Below are 18308 nucleotides of genomic sequence, written 5' to 3'. Positions count from 1 at the left end.
ATAGAAGGAATATTCCTTACAGAAGGCTGATTTGTTTTCTGATGAAACAATTAATATCTGTAAAAGGCAGATGCTGCTGCATGCTGCTCCTTGGCAGAAGCAAGTTCTGCCTTTGGGTTTTCATGTAAAGCAGTGGTAACTTCATATAAACAGTTACTCTGGGTTTATTCCACTGACACAGAGCAGTCCACTTTGACTTCCCATGCAGAGGACCTACTTAACATCACTGAGTTGATTCAGACCTGTCCCTAAGAGCAACAAAGGGCAGTGGCAGCATTACTAGTGAATCAGCACACAACTGATTCTGCTCCAGATGAATCTGATCCTGCCAAAGGCAGAACGTCCAGCTTCCATTGCAGCCCCCAAGTTCATTGCATGCAGAAGACACCTCAGGACAGCACTATAACAACCTTCAGAAGCATTCCCCAATTCTGCTACACTATATAACTTAGGTTTCTTTTATTTTTTCTTTGATGTGATAGTTTCTTAGTCTTTGCCCAGACACACATGTCAGGAAAGGATGAGCATGAGGTGCACAACAGCTCCATCTATTCTAAAGAATTTCTCTTTCCTAAATATTCACAATGACCATCTAAGATTTTACCATTATTAGAATAAACTGCAAATTTAGAACCAAGCTGTATTTTGTTGAATACTCAAGAGATCTACTGCCTCAGACATGTGACACGATTCTGCAGCATTTGTTGAGACTCAGCTCTTTTCATGTGGGGCGAGAAATGCCCACTTCTGCCTGTGAGTACCAGCATGCTGTCAGTCACCAACAAAACTACCCAGAGCAAAGCTATAAAGTTTCTGATTCTGCAGGGTGAAATCCTGTCATTTCCATGGATGTATCTATCTGCTTTGGCTTTCTTTTCCCTAATTTTTGTCCTTGAAAATCCTGTGAGAAAAACTGAGACAGCACCAGAGATGTGTCTTATTTTTTTAATTTTGCAGCTGCTGTTGAAAATATTCACATATTCAAACTCTGCAATGGTTAACTTGAAAACTACTATCTCCTCTCATGTGTTTTACAACTTACGTACAAATTGCACTTAGGGATCCTATGCTGAGCTGAGGTTTACCTCCAGTCTAGCTGCTTAGGACAGCACTAACAGCATCATCTACTTATTCACATTTTCTCAAGTAACGGAAATAATAAATTGATATATAGAGAATCAATAAAGTATCAGGATTAGAAATGCATAGAAAGCACAATATTTGAGTAAGAAAGCACCTTAATGTGTCCTTCCCTGCCACAGTAAAGCTTTTGAAAGTGTCTGGCATGATGTATTGCCTCATTTTCTACCTCTTTTGCTTGCTCTATCATTTTTTTGCAGAAGATTTGGCACCATTGGGGGAGACAAATATATAGAAAATTCCTTTGCTTCATTTCAAGAAATGCTTTGATCTTTATAGAGCCAGAGATGCACCAAGCCTGAAGTGGACCAAGAGACTGGTCAGCAAGGGGAAGCACTCCCAATTTCTGACTCCCAGGAATCAGCAGGATGCACTTAACTGAAAACTGTTCTTGACTTCAAACACAGTAAATTTGTTCCAGCTGCTTTTTAACAGCCAGAGTACATAGCAGCATTGCATCCAGGGCTAAAACAAAAGACACTGAATACTTATCTTTTTGACCCAGTGTTGTTTTCATGTGTCAAGTGTTGTTTGGGGATTTTCTTTTTTGTTGGTTTTTTTTTTGTTTGTGGGTTTTTTTGTTTGGTTGTTTTTGATTGGTTGGGTTTTGGTTTTCAGGTTTGTTTTTTATTTTGATTGGTGGGGGGTTTTTTGTTGTTGTTGCTGCTGCTTTGGGTTGTTGTTTTTTTTTTTAAAGAAGCCTCCCAGCTGATCTCAAAGGGAGACTGCCAAAAAGCAGAGATTAGGGCTTCACAAACATATACACCTTTCAGACCCCACCAGAAGTATCCAGATTCTGTGAAAGCCCCTGAATTTGACTATTATGTCAAATATTCCCTGCTCACAACTGCCTGAGTTGCCAGAAATCCCGCAGGTCCATGAGACTCACTGCTGCCCCAGGAGCCATCAGGATCCAGCTCAACCCCTGAGAACTCCTACTGCTCACCTCATAGCTGTGGGCTGATCCAACAAAAACCTTCCCGATGTCCAGCTGGTCGAAGCTGAAGCGGAGCCGGGGTCCTATGCCTTCCCCTTTGATGCGCAGGGGCAGCCTCGTTTCTCGGCCTGGAGAGAGATTTCCATTTCAGTAGAATAATTCCTTCTGTTGCCCTGGATTTTCTAGGCTGCCTCAATACTAGTACCTCACTCTAGGACGGATAGAACCAGCTCTGGATGCTCCAGGAGAAGATACGGAACCTTTCTCCTCCTCAGGAAATAGGCCCTTGGGCTGGTTTCTAATTTCTAGCCAACCCCTTGGGCTGGTTTCTAATTTAGCAATCAGTTTGCACCCCGAAGAAGTGATTCTGAGTTTAAAACATGATCTCTCAATTCCTTTCCATGCACTTAGATGAACATTTAAATCCGTTCAGCAAAGGCACAAAACTCTCGAAACAGAACCGAAGATAAAAATCTGCTGTCTATACTGATGCAGTTGGCAATGACAATACAGGAATCGAGAAGTATGAGCCCAGCCAAGGTGAAGCTCCCTGCTAATGGCAATACACATATCTGAGTGCTGCCTAGAACAGGCAGAGAATCTCAGCCACTGCCTGTGCCCAAAATACAGCTCCGTACCTGGGTGTTCCAGGGCTCACCTCCTGCAGCAGCACCTAAATAACCACAGGGATTTATGATCTCCAGAGAGGAGAAACACTCACCTATTGCCACCACGATACCAAAAGCTCAGCTTTATAAAGACACCTTAGCTGAAGCATGCTGAGCAGTTATGGAAAGCCAGCCTCCTCACCACTGAGATCAGATAAGCCATAAATATACCGCTAATACATCCCTTGCTGCAAAGGTAACTGAGACCACAAGGCTTATAGCTAACTCTGAGATGCTAATTTTCTTCCATAAGCCTGCTAAGATGACATAGTGCAGGACCTTTCAGTCTGAAAGTGCCTGAATCCTGGCTGAAATTTCGGCTCAGGTCTCCCTACACTCACATTCTATTCTGCATGGAAAGCAAGTAGCACAAGGAGGAAAAGAGAGCCCCAAAAGTTGTTTATAACCTTCACTGTAGCTTTTGTGCAAAAATACTGCTCTTTACTTCAAGCTTCTTTTGCACAATGCTCACCATTTATTAAAGATAAGGGATCGAAGGTTGCTTTTTTTAAAAAAAAAAAGTCTTCTGCCTAGTTATTCCAGAATGTCCCAAATGACTTTTTATTGCAAAGAGCAGCCCAGATGTGACAACAGAGTGGCTAGATCACAACTTGAAAAAACTATCCTGGAACAGCCTTTTCAGTGATTATTGACTTTTTTGATCTTGCAACCATGGGATGAAGATGATTGATAATGTCCAAAGCCAGAAAAGAAGAGCTAGGGAGCTTTTGTTAAATTCAACTTTTTTAAAGTGGATCCAGCTAAAGCCCAGCTGATAGCAGAGATGAGACTTAGGCTTCACAGCTCAGGCATTAATTGGAGGGCTGTGTATTTCTATTTCACAGATATTATAAAAAAGGCAGTATTGGGTGCTCACTGTCAAAAGATTTCTCATCTTGCAACACTTGCGGCTTAATTTTCATTAAAACCTCTAAGTCAAAGCCATCAAAGCTCTTAGGAAATGGCAAAGATTTCCAAGTGACAAGCTTTTGACTATGATCACGCTGAGACATGTCCCATGGTCACTGTGATCGAAAAATCAGGGCAGTTCTTCCCCTTCTGCAGGAGGTCCTCACCATCTCCTGAAGATCCATGGAAACCATCCTTTCATCTACCCCTACACTGAACTTGAAACTAGGAAATCCCAGAAATTTTGCTCTTCCTCCCTCTAGGTGAATCTCAGAGTGGGTTTTTTCCCTAAGGAGAAGGAGCAGATTCAACTACAGGCAGCATTCAGGAGAAGTGAGAGAAGGGGGGAGGGGGAAAAGAAAAAAGTATGTCCTCTTCTTTGCTAGGAGCTGGGGCTTTCAGGACCATCCAGCCTTTGCCCAAGGCCTGGGTACAGGGCTGTGGCCCTGTGATGCTCCCACTATAACATGCCCTAAAGCACACAGACAAAGGGCATGGAGGAGCTACAGCCTCCTTGTTCTCAATCCCAGATGCGCACCTGGTACTGTGGGGCAAGGATTTGGATCTCAGTAAGAATAACACCTTGGCATGTCATGCAGGGTGTACAATTTGGCATTGCTGCCTTGCTTTCAAATAAATAGGGGTGTAAGTGGCCCAACAGTACAGGACTTTGCTGCCAGAGGAACAATTGCTGCTGCTTTCTGACACTCTTTCTTGTTCACAGAATGTTCCTGTGTTTTGTGACTGTTTTTGATGTGATTCTCATCTGATCACATCAATAAACAGTTTTACATGATGCAGGACAGTTCTGTCACAAGATGAAGGACTGATGATCATTTGGGATTTTGCTTCTCCCTGAAGGACTGGCTTAGAAAGCAGTTTTGCAAGGTGTAACTCAATACTGTCTGTGTGCAGACAAACCTAAAAATGAATTGTAGGTGCCTGAGCCCCTCACCGTGTGCTCCCTTCCAGCACCCAAGAGCCATGGCTTTACTTGCATGAATAACTAAGAAAGTTCATTTTGAGCTTAAATATTTGCCAAGAACAAATTTCAAACCACTTCTTAACTGCCAGCTTTGCTAGTTGCCCAGTGATGATTAGTTCTGTAAATCACCTGATCCAGAAGCATCTGGTAAGCAATTTATGGAGGCACCTGCAAAAAAGTGGAGGCCACCAAAGCCCCTTTCCAGTGAGGCATGAGATCCAGCTGCACAATTCACAGTGCCACACTGGGGCAAAGCTTCCAAATACTCCCAGAAAGGGACTGGCACACCATCTGCACATCACACTCCAAAGGTATTTGTGACTGGCATGCAAATGCACGAGGAAGGCAGTCACACTTCTTAGAGTAACCAAGAAGCAAAATCAATTGACTCCCTAGTTTAAGATAATTGTTTTCTTCTTTAAACTCTTTTTTCACCCAGGCACCTTGACTCTGGGACAGTTTCCATCCTGACAATACAATGCATCAGCTCTATTTTGTAAGGGATGGGGGGTAGGTGCATCATTTAAATGACCTCCTAGAGGTCCTCTTCCAAGGACTCAGTGGAAGAATTAAGCTTTCCTGAGGGCCCATCAAGGTCTTTCAAGAGCAGGCTCCTCTTTCTAGACACAGATCATTTGCCCAGCTCTGTTTCCCCCCAGACCAGCTCAAGAAGTGCATGCAAGTAGTTTACCTACTTCTCTGCAGTGAAAAAAGCTCTCCTGGCACAGTCCCTGGAGATCTCTGCAGCAAAGTGATGGATGCCCCCATCACCAGAACAAGAATCCCAGAGCCAGGAGCACAGCACTGAGCGAGGAATCCTTTGGGAGCAACTTTTTAAATCAATCCTTTCCTTCCACAGCTCTAAGAACTGCAGCTGGTCGGCAGGAAGACAGTTTGTTAACACAAGCCCTGTGTAATTACTGTAGGTGGCATTTGCCAAGTAAACCTGGTGCAATTACTGTATAAATAAAAAGCTGTTTCATGACATTTGTATCTGTCAGCTTAGAGCAGTAAGGAAAGCAACAAAGTAGCCCAGTTAGTAATTTCAGCACGGAGCAGGAGCCTGGCTGCTGGAGGACCACAGGTCTTGCACCTCTTCCTCTTAGAAGGCAAAACCCATAAAGTTCCCTGGATGGAAATCTGACAGCTATCTCCCACTCTTGAAAAACACCCTAAGCAGCACCATGCAGAGATGCAGAGGAAGGACAAAGTAACCCCATGCAGCTTGCTACAAGCATTCCCTGCTCTGTGCTATCACAGCAAAGTGATCACCTCTGTGAGGACAAGATGGTATAACTTGGGTGGGTCAGTGATAACTGCTCCCAGAAGAAGATTTGGCAGCACTTCTGTAAGACAGGGTGAGCATAAAGCTTGTCCAGCAGACTGCTCAGACTGATTTCCAGCGAGGGTGTTCACCCTGCTGAGTGCAACAAACCCTGTGCAATGCCACCAGTACACACCATAGACTAGGAGCCCCAAGGTGACAACTCTCACGCAGGGAGAGAAGCATGTGCTGGCCAGAGATGGTCCTTTTGCAGCCACCACATGCTCAGCAGGGATCAGCCACCTAAGGTCTGGCAGCATCTGGGTAGCGGGAGGTGATCCCGGGTCTGGAGCACACTTGGAACTCTGCTCCTACCATCCCAGCAGTCTCATGAGGCAGCCACATAATAAAAACTCATCTTGGAGGTAAATGGTCTATAGGGGCTTAGTGCTCATCCACTAAAGCTGTTCTGCTGTATAGCTCTTTGGCCTTTACAGACACCTTGAAGCACAGGAAATGCTGGCAAACCCATGGCATGAAAACTTATCCCTTCGCTGCCTTGGTGGTGCTGGGATCAGTGATCCAAGCTTGTAGCCAGGCATCCTGAGGGCTGGTCTTAGATAGGAGACCATGTGGAAACTGCAGGGACAGCAGGCATGTGCCAGCACCGTCTTGCTCACCACTGACCCTTCCTAGCAATTACAGAAGAACAGAGTGGGCTGGTTCTATCTGTTCCTTGCCTTCACTGTGGGTATCAGAAGCAGGAGAAAGGAGCTGTACCTGAGATGTCACAGTAGACCATTTGTTGATAGACTCTGGCTTCTTGAGGTTTAAAGATCACATTAATTTCAGCTGAAGAATTTGGCCAGACGTCTCCCTCCTAAAACAGAGCAGACAGCAAACCATTTATCTTCAAACGTTACATTTCTTTTTTTCAGCCAGAGCTCTGTAGCCTATATTTAGAGCATCAATGAAGAACAAGGAGCAAGTAACACTTATCAACAAAATTTGTAAGAGTTTGGAAGCAGCTTCCAAAAAACGTTCTAAGTCCCTTACCTTTACTGGCACCTGGTAGAGGCATTTTGTTAAATTAGGGCTATAACAAAGCAACCAAACTGGCTCACACTTCAGCAAATCAAGGATTTCTTCAGAAGTACCAGCTGGTCTAAGGAAAAGGTGCCTCTCTCCTGCAAACCTTCCTGTACATCCCTGTATCACTACAGCTACGTGAACACTTCTGTTCCGATCCAAAGAGATTTAGAAAAACCAAACGGTTTTTTCCATTCTTAGTTACAAAGGTGCTGCCTCTTATACCCTTCACCTGTACATGTATTTAAGTGTACGACTAGTTCAGTGAGTCAGGGCACTCAGCACCGAGCAGAACAAGCCCTCCTGCCTGGGGACCAGTGAAGAATAGAATCCTTGTTGGCTGCTTCTTCCCATGCCATGAGCAGTCAGCCAGCACGTAGGTTACAAAAGATCCAAGAATGAAGTTAGGAGTTGGAGGTATCCTGTTTATCTCTGCAAGGTGCATACACTCCCGTTTCCCTGAACACAGGCCCAAACAAGAAGATATGGGATTTACTTACAGCTCCACACCTCTTTCAACCCAGAAGTCAAGTAAAATAGCTCTTTTCCTTGTCATGCTTAGAGATTTAAGTCTGGGCCATGCTACTAGTGCTTCTGCTTCTTCCTTGGGTTCTCTTCTCTCTGCTTCCCTCCCAAAGAGTCCTGGCACTGGTGCTCAGTCCCAGGGAGCCCTGTTGCTCATTTTTAGAGGCAACCCTGGTTTATCAAGGCTCTCACTTGCTTCTTGCAACTGGTTTAAACAAAGGCACCACTTACATCCCCTCAACGCTTACCATTACAAATGTCTATGTGCATTTGTTGACATACAGATACCCATGTCTGACAACTGTAATAATACTCTACAAGCTTATAGGAGGAGACTAGAAGAACAGAGTTATTTTTTTATCAACAAAGTGAGGCTTTGATTCTGCTTGCTCTTGGATATCCTCAGTACCTTGTCCAGAACAGCCTTGAACTGACTGGAGCCTCCAGCACTCCTGCAGCATAAATATTAAATGACTATAATACTGCCCATCAACTTAGCACTTATAGCTCAAAGGACAGTCCCCACAAAAATTAAAGAGGTATGACATGGTGAGTTATTGGGCTGCAGTTGCAAGTAATTCCCTAATGCAGTCTGCTCAGAGTCAACAGAACAAATGGAAGAACAGGCAGAGAAAACTATTTTGAACACCATCAAACTATTACTACCACAATAATAAGGAAAAGGAAGTCTGAAAGCATGAAGTCACTTGGATTCCTCTCAAAACCTAGAGCAGACATTTGCCAGATCAAGTGTACTTTGTTTTTCTATCCAGCAAGCAACTGGATGAAGATGAAGCCTTATTATATGACAACACATTTGCTTGAGGAAGCAAACTGGGGACATCAGCCTGCAACCCACAGTCAATGTGGTACAGAGGAGAACCTTTGGGTCCCATAGGGATGCTGCATGGACAGAGAACCCAGAGTTATCTTGGATTTGCAGGAATAAAAGCATTCAGGGTGCTCTGAACAACATAAGCTCTGCTACAATGCCTGGAGCTTGCCTAAGCTCAGCCACTGAAAAAGAGAGAAAAAAAAAAACCCACCACCACAACACTCAGATGATAGATTTCCCTGGCTTGGCTAATTACAGTCTAATAACTCACCAGTGCTCATCATCCAGCTGCTTGTTGTGTGTTTAACAGCCTGAATTCAGTGGTCTCACCCTGGGCAGACTGTCCCTGGGGAGATGAAGATGCACTAGGCAGCTGCTTGTATTTGCTTCAAGCCCAACAGCTGTAGCTGAACACACATCTCACCAGCTTTCTGTGCTTCTCCTTAAAGGGTGCTGCATTGGATGAGCTGCCCAGCGGTACTGTTTGATCCTCCAGCTGCTGTGGTCCTCTGCCCAGAGAGCTGCAGAGACCCCTGGTTCAGTTCCTTTGCCACCCTTACCAGCACCATCAGCTATGCAAACACTCACTGCTGCTATGCTGAGAGCGGAGGTGATGCTTGAGGTCTTTATCTTGTAAAGGGGCATAAAGCAGGGAATAATAGCACATCCTGAGCCTTAAAACTGAAACACAGGAGTGCAATAAAAGGAATGGAAATTCAGCAACAACAGGGAGTGAAAAGAGTGCAATTTCAGAACAGCCAACCCAGATGACTCCAAGGGAAAGTCTTCATTTGCTCTGTAGAGCCTCACATGCCAGACAGCAAACAGGGAGAATGTATCAGAATGAGACAGGACAGGACCAGCAAGGCTGAGGGTGAAAACTGATGCCAGGATTTGACTGTAGTTCTGCAATCAGACTTATGAGGGCTGTGCACACCCAGATTACCAGGGGCATGCACCTTAGAGTTTGTGCTGGCTGTCAGACGAACAATGCCTACCATAAACTGAGCAACTAATTGGCTGGGACTGTGTTATTTCTTCCAAAACTTTGGGATCTAACTGAAAAAGCAGAGTGAGATTTTTATGCCATGCCATCATTCAGTGCAACACTGGCTGCTCTAAAGCAAAGTTAACACAAACAAGAATGACGTCTCATAGAGCCAAATCATTCCTGGGAAACTCAGAGAGCATCCCTCCTTCCACCAAGACCATAAAACAAACTTCCCTGAGCCTAATGCAGCAGCATCAGTCTTTCAGGGCAACTAACAAAGTATTCTTTTGCTGTTTGTTTCTGCTGGATCACAGGCTGATGGTACTCACTGGTCTATTTTATGTGCCACAATCAGATATATTGGCCCTGTGGACACTTCAGGGCAGTCTGGTTATTACTCAGAGGTTGGCAGAGGCAATACATCTATTAATGGAAGCAAGTGTAATAAAATCCATAAGCAAAAATGAAGCTAAGCAGGAAAGGAAGAAAGTTAACACGAATCATTGGCCTGATGAATATGTATCTGCTAACAACAGAGCACTTTTCTAGCTGAGCAAGTTTAGCTGACTTTGGGATTTTATGAACTCCAAGGCTAGCACATCTGTGACAGAAATATAACAGAGTGATCTCACCCCACTGTTCTGGAGCACAGAAACAGCAATATATCATGGAGACAGGGATAGGGACAGACTTGACAGGGCAGGGAACCTAGGAAGGTAGTAGAGAGCCAGAAGGCTGGGACAAAAGTGGGAAACAGCACATGCTTGAAGCTCACAACAGCTCTGTCTTGCTATGAGCTGCACCCACATCAACTGTTCTGATCTACTCACTGTCAACTGAGCTCTGGGTGAATAGGACTAGGATAGCAAACTTACCTGTTCCCCCACTAAGCTCTGGCAGCCAGACAGACTGATAATTTGCATGCCTGAGCCCCTAACGTGACTTGCACAGCAACGATCCTGACAGCAATGGTAAATACGTACAGGGAGACATTGTGACTACAGCAGGGAGGAGGTAATAGAAAGTAGAAAATAGAGCTTCATAAGAAAATAGAACTTCATAAAAAAAATTCAGTAAATTCCACTTCCTGATTTTACAGCCCACAGAAACAGAGGCACAGCAAGGCTTTTAGCCACTGCAGAGTCCATCCAGGCTACCGTGGTACTTCTAATGCTCCTCTCAGGGCACAGAAAACCTTCCAGGAGCTCCTCTGGCAGGGCAGCGTCATTCACCCCAGCTTCTCCAGGGAGGTCCCAACACACAGAGGGAGTAAGGGCTGAATCTTCAAGGCATGAATACCCTCAAGTGTTCAGGAGAGACGTGGGAGTTTTCACACTATATAAATTTTATATATCTAACTTGGATCATCTACAGAAAGCCTCGGGCTACAAAGCCTACATCCCCTTGAATGCAGAAGTGGAACTGCGCAGGTTCTCCACCAACCCAGGACACCTGAGTTTTGTGTCAAAGGCAGGCAGTAAGGATACCCCTCCTCCCCAGAGTAACATAATCACCTTTGATAGTCCTCACAGCACACCATGGTGTACTAGCCCCAGGAGCGTATGGCTGCATACTATCTCATAGTCCAGAGAGCAGCCTCTGTATGTGCCCTGGGCTCTCTACAGACACTGAGCTCTATACCAACAGCTGCCACTCAGAGGAATTCCTTCTGGTCTTTGCAGCTTTGGGTTACCTGTTTGGGCTAACAATGCCGACACTTATCCTGTTCTCAGGGGACCCTGCCTCTTGCCACAAATCTTCCTGTGCGATATTAAGTCCGCTCCTATACACTTTCTCCCCCTCCACCATGGGACCTGTCCCCATTCAACTCTCATCCCCACCTAACCCCTGCCCCCAGTAGCCCATACACATCTCTAGTAGGCACCACATAGCCGGGCCCTGGCAGAGACAGCATCAATACCCTGCCTCCTGCTGGGTGCCGGCTCTTGCACCCAGACCGACATCTCAGATCAGTTCCTAGAGAGAAAACCATGCCTGCCTTCATCTTTTCAGGAAAAATTTGGAAACCAGCTCACAAGTGAAGGCAAGGCCCTGTCAGAGAGCTGGCTATGCCAGCTGGGACTCACTGTCCAAGGCTCCCTCTGCTTATGGACAAGTAGGCACAGAAGGCAGGAGAGCAATATCAGGGCTTTGCAATCTGCTCTGGCTGCCTGCTGATCTCCACGTGGGATACGAGACATTGCTCATGACACAGAAAGCCCTAGTTGTCCTTGCCTCCTCCCATTCCTGCATCACCGTTGCTGTTGGAAGGGGAATGGGAGCTGTGTCAGTGCCTGGATGGCTTATGTCTGACACTGGAATTTGATCCTTGTCGAAGATAACCAAAACTGAACATCAAATCGGTGAATTTCCACTGCACCAAAAAAAAAATAAATACACCTTCAGCAAGAACCTGGGAGAACACCACAAGTGTACATCTCCAAACAGTGAGAGAGTGGAAACGAGCCCCTGAAGGCATTATTCAGAGTGGCTGAGTCCCTAGTGGAATGATTTTTTCGGTACCGCCGAGATCGCAATGATTGCTGCAATGTTGCTGGGATTTCTCTGTACACTGTATAACTAACCAGTGCGGGAGGGAGCCTAGAGCTTTGGGCTGATGTCATTTCTTCTTTTACAACAAACTGATGAGGGTACAGCACAAACTGCCCCCCCTTGCCAGGGATGATGTCTTGCCATGCTCCAGGAAACCACTCAGTGATGCACCAAGATCCTGACAAGGGGTATATCTCCCTACATCCGAGCTGCTGGATCCCAATGCACAGGCAGATGAGGCTCCTCTAAGGTACCAGAGGAAACAAGCCTACAGACTAGCAAAAAACTCATCCCTTTATATGCATCAGCACAGCTCTCTGGAACAATCCTAATGGAGCATTATTACTAGAGCCTTGCACTCATATCCTCACTCCCAAGAAAAACTGCACCAGCAGTTAATAGACTCAGTCTCTTGAGCTCCTGATAGGAAATCACCATTCCAAAGAATTCAATGTGTCCAGTCAGAACCTTTTGGCAGTACATCCACAGATAGCTTCCCTGTATTGTCAGTTAAGCTATAAGCCAGACCATTTGACTTGAAAGGTGGAAGGCAAGAAGAAATATTCAGTTACACTTTACTATTTCATGGCTAAAACAAATTCTTTAAAGAAATAACTATCCTGGGAAATTTCTCTCATTTTTACCTTTGTTACTGCTGTATGTCAGACTATAAAACTAGAAAATATTGTGAGTTATTTCTCCTGGGAAATGAAAATAGGCCATTGAAGAGGTTCCTCACATTTCTGCTACCCCACAGGGAAAAAGAACTGCTGGTTAAAAGGATATGCTTCATTACCCACCCTTGCAGGCTACTGCTCCATGCATATGAGCCTCAGGACACTTCAGGAGGCAGCAGTCTGCCTGGGATAGCGTGTTCTCTATAAGATGGCAGCTGAGTCAGAGTATGGAAAACTACCGTGGATGCTAACCAGGACACAAAACTATGCAGTGCTGTGAACACGATATTGCAACACTTCTGGCTTAATATCAGCTTCAGACAGTCTGCAACTGGCAGGTGGCATAAAATACAGATGGTAGATGTATGATGATACAGCACAAAAAGTCCAGCTGTTGTACCCTGGCTTTGCTACAGCGTAAGGCAACATGATCCATGGGGGATGGCACACCATGACTCTCAGCTACAGAGGTATGCAAGAGGCCAACCGTAAATACATGCAGATCCTAAATTCCCCTCCCTCTGCTACTAAATAATGAGAATCTGCTAGATCTCCACTAGCCTGAATAAGAAAAAAATGATCTTGAAAAGCTGGACACCACCAACTGTTGGCCAAATCCTGTACTTTGTTTTGCAGAGGGGGAAGGCGATCCACAGAAAGGAAATCACTGCTCAAAGCACACAGAAAACCAAAGACAGAGGTGGCAACAGAAGTACTGAAATGACACCCAAAGTGCATCCTGCTAGTTCAGGGCACTTAAGAGAAAGGCAGTGCCAAAGGTAATATCTGCCTCTTTCCATAAATAACTGAACCCACAGCAAGCTGTATGGACCATAGCTCCCACTGGAGATGGTACCTTCTACCAAAAACTTAAGTGCTCTGTAGTAACCTCTCATTTGGATGGGGATCAGTTTGGTTCCTCAGCTAGGGTGGAGATTTGCAGGGACAAACAGTGCTGCTACCTCCTGGCCCAGCCTCTGGATCAACAACAGTAGCAGTTTCATAACATGGACATCTTGAAGGCTGCCTCCACCAGCTCAGAGTTAACACATGGTATTGAGGAGTCACTACCAGGCAACAACTTCTCAAGGTCAGGGCAATGCTAACAAATCCTTGTCCTTCCTTTTCTCTGGTTTCCATTTCCAAGGAGTCAGCTCCCATGTGTCTGCAATGTAACTTACAGCTAAGCTGTGGTGGGGAGGATGCAGTAAAAAGCAAGGACTTTGTCCTTTGGTAGCCACCTGGCCTTATGTCACAGCTGCTTCTGCTGACATATCATGGGTATTTGCAAAAATAAATTAAACCAAATTTGAGACGCACTCGGAAAGTCAGAGTTGCGTAACAGCTTGTTTCCCACAGGCTTGGATGGCTGCTCAAAATGTTCATGGTCACATGGTAACTCCAAAATCACTGCCTCTCTTTTTTGTTATTATTTTCATCGGAGAGTTAACTCAATACCAACTGAAGTGACCTACTGCAGCTTCTACTGACAGCAACACCTGAAAAAACCAGCAGCTAATGGTTCACTTTCACAGCAAAGCTTCTGCACAAACCCTGCAAAGCCACCCTGCCCAGAAAACATTTCCAAGACTACTATCCCTCCATCAGCTTCCTAACCTCTGGAAGCAATTGCTTCCTCCAGTCACTTGTTAGAAGGGTTTGATTATTTCTACAGGGTGCTCTCAGACATCATGGTGATAAGTAGGAAAAGAGCAGCCACTTTTGTCCAGAAAGTCTGTGAGGCAGCAAGGTCGCAGCTTCGGGGGGCTTCTCCAGCAGATTTGTGTGACACCACAAGAAGTGTCTCTGTCACCGCTAAAGGTTATGGAGCCATCACTGGAGAAAAGGACATGGGAAGTCAGTGGCAGTGGATTTTTAGATTATACGTTTGATAAAGAGGAGAAAATACCTACTATCATTTGAGGTAAAGACACCCATATGTCAGGGGGAAGAGAAAGACATAAACAAAACTCTAAATGTAAAACTGGTTGTTCCATAAATAATGGAATTAATGGAAAACAGAAGATTGATAATGCTGGCCAAGACAGAAGGGAGAGACTCCCATAGTAGCCCACTTACATTTAGTCCTGGACCAAAATGGGTAGCATTAACATAGCTGTTTAGGAAAGTTTTCCACCCAAGACTTGAGGCCAGGATACACTTCATGTCTCTACCTCACTACATGGAGTACCAGGACTCAGTACTGTGGGCAGCCAGACTTCTGGGCCTCACCCTAATGCACTTCAGGAGCTCAAGGGTGGGCTAACTGAGTTGTGGAGACACAGTCTGACTGTAATGAAGCCCTGAGACACACTCCAAAATCAGCTCTAATGCACTGCAGGATGCTCTCAATGCTCAACTAATCAGCTCCCACTCTCTACAGCATTCCTACTGCTCTGACACAATCTCTTGGTCACACATGCTGCTGTCAGCTACAGTGGTGTGAAACTGCAGTTGTGCTGATATTGGTGGCTCTCAGCCTGTATGGGCTACATGACTACAGGAGTAACCACAAAGAGAACACGATCCCCTTCCTTGGGGAGAAAAAAAAAGTAGTTTCACCTATTTTAAAAAAAAAAAAAAGAAGAGGTTGGGCTTATTTCTAGGGTTTACTCCCAGATGAGAAGGGATTTTGCACTGCTCAGACAGCAGGCATTCTTTGTCTCAGACCATACAAATACTTAGACTCAGAGCTGTAGCTGGTTGGAGGTCATGTGGTTTAGCTTGCATAAACAGAAAAGCAAAAAAAATTTCTGCACCTATGTGCAATATAACTCAAAAAGCCCATTCAAACCTGCCAGTCTTGTGTCCAGGCTCACAGATGACACTGGAAGGGAGATTCAGATATAGTATAGGTCCAGTTTATATGAAGGGATTGGTATTTCTGTGATTAAACTTGGGCTGCATTTGGCCTCCTTTCCACAGAAGACCATTTCATTCTTCAGGTCAATATGTGAACTGACAGTGCTCTAACATCCTTTGTTAATCCCTATTCAGTATATGTACGCCCTTACATATAATCATCAACACCTCTGAACACTCTAAGGACACTTATTTAAAGCCCTTGCAGTAGCTCAGTTTTAGGCAGGCTCTTCCTGCCTGTCAGGAACATGCAGTTCAGAAATGCTTTTTGCCACAAGCTCCCCTGCCTCACTAGAAACCTGATGTTTTCTCCCTTTACACATCTGATGCGGGGATCTGCCAAGTGACCTCAATTCAAGGAGGAGGAGGAGGGATGGACCTTCTTAGCTATCACTTACCACTGGCTCAATGGTGAAAATATCATCAGAGAAAAGCATGGAGTCTCCTTGCACCTTTGCCCTCTGATTCTGGAAGGTGTGGGAGAGAAGGGAAAGGCGTTCTCGGAGAGAGGGGTCCACCATGCACTCCTTGAGAAAATAATCTGTCTCATCATCTTCCTGCCTTTGCAGCCTTCGACACAGCCTGCAGCCATGAGGAGAGACAAACCAAGCAGACAATTTAATAAGCAACATATTTGCAGAGACTTCCATGTAAGCACAGGGGCAGCAGTACACTCAGGGAGGAAGAGCAGCAGCTCAGCAAGGGGCTGACCCCAAGCCTTGGGGTCCCAAATGGATCAGATTATCACTTGTTCGCTAGTATGGCAGGTAGTTTTACTCCACGTTTATAACCTAAGAAGAGGTTTTTTTGAAAGCTAGCAGCCCTCAAGAGAGCAACCTGGCTCAAAGCCACTGCCACAACTGATGGAGAACCCACCAGCAATTTCAGCTGGCTTTTCCTACCATAGAGCAGCTCATGGGAGGCAGATAAAGATCAAGAAGCACCCACTGCAGTGCTTCGCTGGGAAGAGGAGAAGCAGCTGGGTTTCAGCTGCAGGTTACTAGCATTACTCTTTTTTCTTCCCTTTTGGACCTGCAGGGATTAGCAAACACTCTGCTCTCTGTTCACTATACTGCTTTCCACTGGAGGATCACAGGGCACTTCAAAAGCAAAGTAATGAATTCAGGCATCACACCACTTCAGTGAAGTTAATGGGTTTATATGCCTGAAAACAGAGGCCCTGAGAAAGGAAGGGACTTTTCCTAGCATCTACGAATAAAGAAGTCAGGCCCAGCACTTCTGAACCCCAACCCTTAAGTCTTGAACCACTTTCTCTTTTTCCTTTTTGGCCTTTGCTGCAGAGCTTTGACACAGTTAATCTCTCCCTTACTTGGTAGTTGTAGCAGAAATCACTCTAGTGTTTAAAGATCACAACCAAGAGATGAGAAGGGAGCAGTTGCTTCCTAGCTGGCGTATCGCTGTCGCCCCTTCACGCTCCAGTCCCTGGCCATGAAGAACCAGCAGGTGACAACTCTGAGGGCATGAGTGGAAGGCTCCATATGCAGCAAATTGAGGCAATGTAGTATAAATTGAATAGCAATCATCACCCAGCTAAATTAAAATACAGTTAGAAAGGAAATACAGCCACGGACATTACTAGCTGCCTGGGCAAATGCTGTCACCAGTGTCAAAAATACTTGCCTTGGCTAGTTCCCTGTAGAGTGCAATGGGAAATGTTTCCCATGGCTGACCTACAATGCTGTGCATTGTGAGCAATCCTCACCTCAACCTCTATCAACAGACAGTAATTCCACCATTACATCCCAGAAAGTCCTGCAGAGGGAGACAGAGCAAACCCCTGGATAGACCTTCTAACAACCCAAGTCTTTATGGATCACATCCCAGTACAGAATCCTGCACTGCCTTCTCCCATGAAAAAGTCCTTCCTGCTCCAAGACCTCAGAAGCTTCTCTGACAGCAGGACAGTGGCCTTGCAGCTATGGCCATCCCTAATATTGCAAGTAAGGGAGAATAAAACATCCTGGTTGGCATCTAGGACACAAATCTGCACAAGATCAAATGTAATAGTATAAAAATCAGATTAAGTCTACTGTGGGGAAATGTAGTTGCTTCTGAGGGGAAAGAGGATCACTCAGGGTCCGGTCTGAGACAGGCAGATGGGAAGAGATGGTAAAGGAATGGTCCAAGGAAGTACCAAGAGAAGGTCATGCGATTTTCTTTTAATACACTAAGCTTGCACAGGAGTCACATGCTGTGTAATTAAAAATAAAGAACAGTGGAAAACTAGTTTTGACCTTCAAGGCATTTCTGACCTAATTATGTTTAACTTTATTTGCTCATAAGCCCTTAAAAAGTGCTCCAGTTTAAGGCAGTTTCCCGATCAGCTACGGGTTCAGACTAACTCCTATACACCTACATCTACCCAAGTCTGAAAAGTCACACAAGGATTCCCTAAACCACCCAAGCTTTTAAGTGTAATTTCCAATTCAGCCCCCCAGGCTGTAAGTGTTTGCTTGCTGCCTGAAATAGAATTTCAAAGCTTCGCCAGAGACACCATTTGAGGATCCTGCCCTATCTCTCACCACCATGAAGACACAGGTTGCTGAAGTCCAAATGCACATCCAGGTCCTGCACTGCCCTACCCTTCCTGCAGAACCCTCCATCTCCAAACTCTCCCCAGCCTTTAAGGAAGGGCAAAAATATCTCATTGTGCTGGAAACTAGGACTGTGCAAGGCAATTCAACACCCTAGAGCAGGGTGGCCTCAATTTTCCGGGCCAATGAAGCACTCTACCCTGCACATTGCTGGAAAAGGAGCCTGCCATCTTATCAAAGGTGGAGTGGAAGAAACTGCAGTAACTATCATAAGAGTTATGTTACCTGCAGCTACATTAAGTCCCAGGTAACAAATGC

At 45.2% G+C, this 18308-nt stretch overlaps 1 protein-coding gene across 1 annotated transcript in view; it reads right to left on the bottom strand.

Moving 5' to 3' along the window:
• HYDIN (HYDIN axonemal central pair apparatus protein) overlaps nt 1-18308 on the bottom strand; it is a 149758-nt gene that overhangs the window by 96778 nt on the left and 34672 nt on the right. Inside the window, exons 8-10 of the mRNA XM_064459217.1 lie at nt 15834-16017; nt 6684-6783; nt 2087-2205 (exon numbers count right to left, since the gene is read on the bottom strand). Of these exons, the coding sequence (XP_064315287.1) occupies nt 2087-2205; nt 6684-6783; nt 15834-16017 (403 nt within the window). The remainder of the gene's footprint in view (nt 1-2086; nt 2206-6683; nt 6784-15833; nt 16018-18308) is intronic.

This window comes from Phalacrocorax carbo, chromosome 8, assembly GCF_963921805.1.
Source record: "Phalacrocorax carbo chromosome 8, bPhaCar2.1, whole genome shotgun sequence".
NCBI classification, from domain to species: Eukaryota; Metazoa; Chordata; class Aves; order Suliformes; family Phalacrocoracidae; genus Phalacrocorax; species Phalacrocorax carbo.
This window is presented reverse-complemented; position numbering and strand designations above follow the sequence as displayed.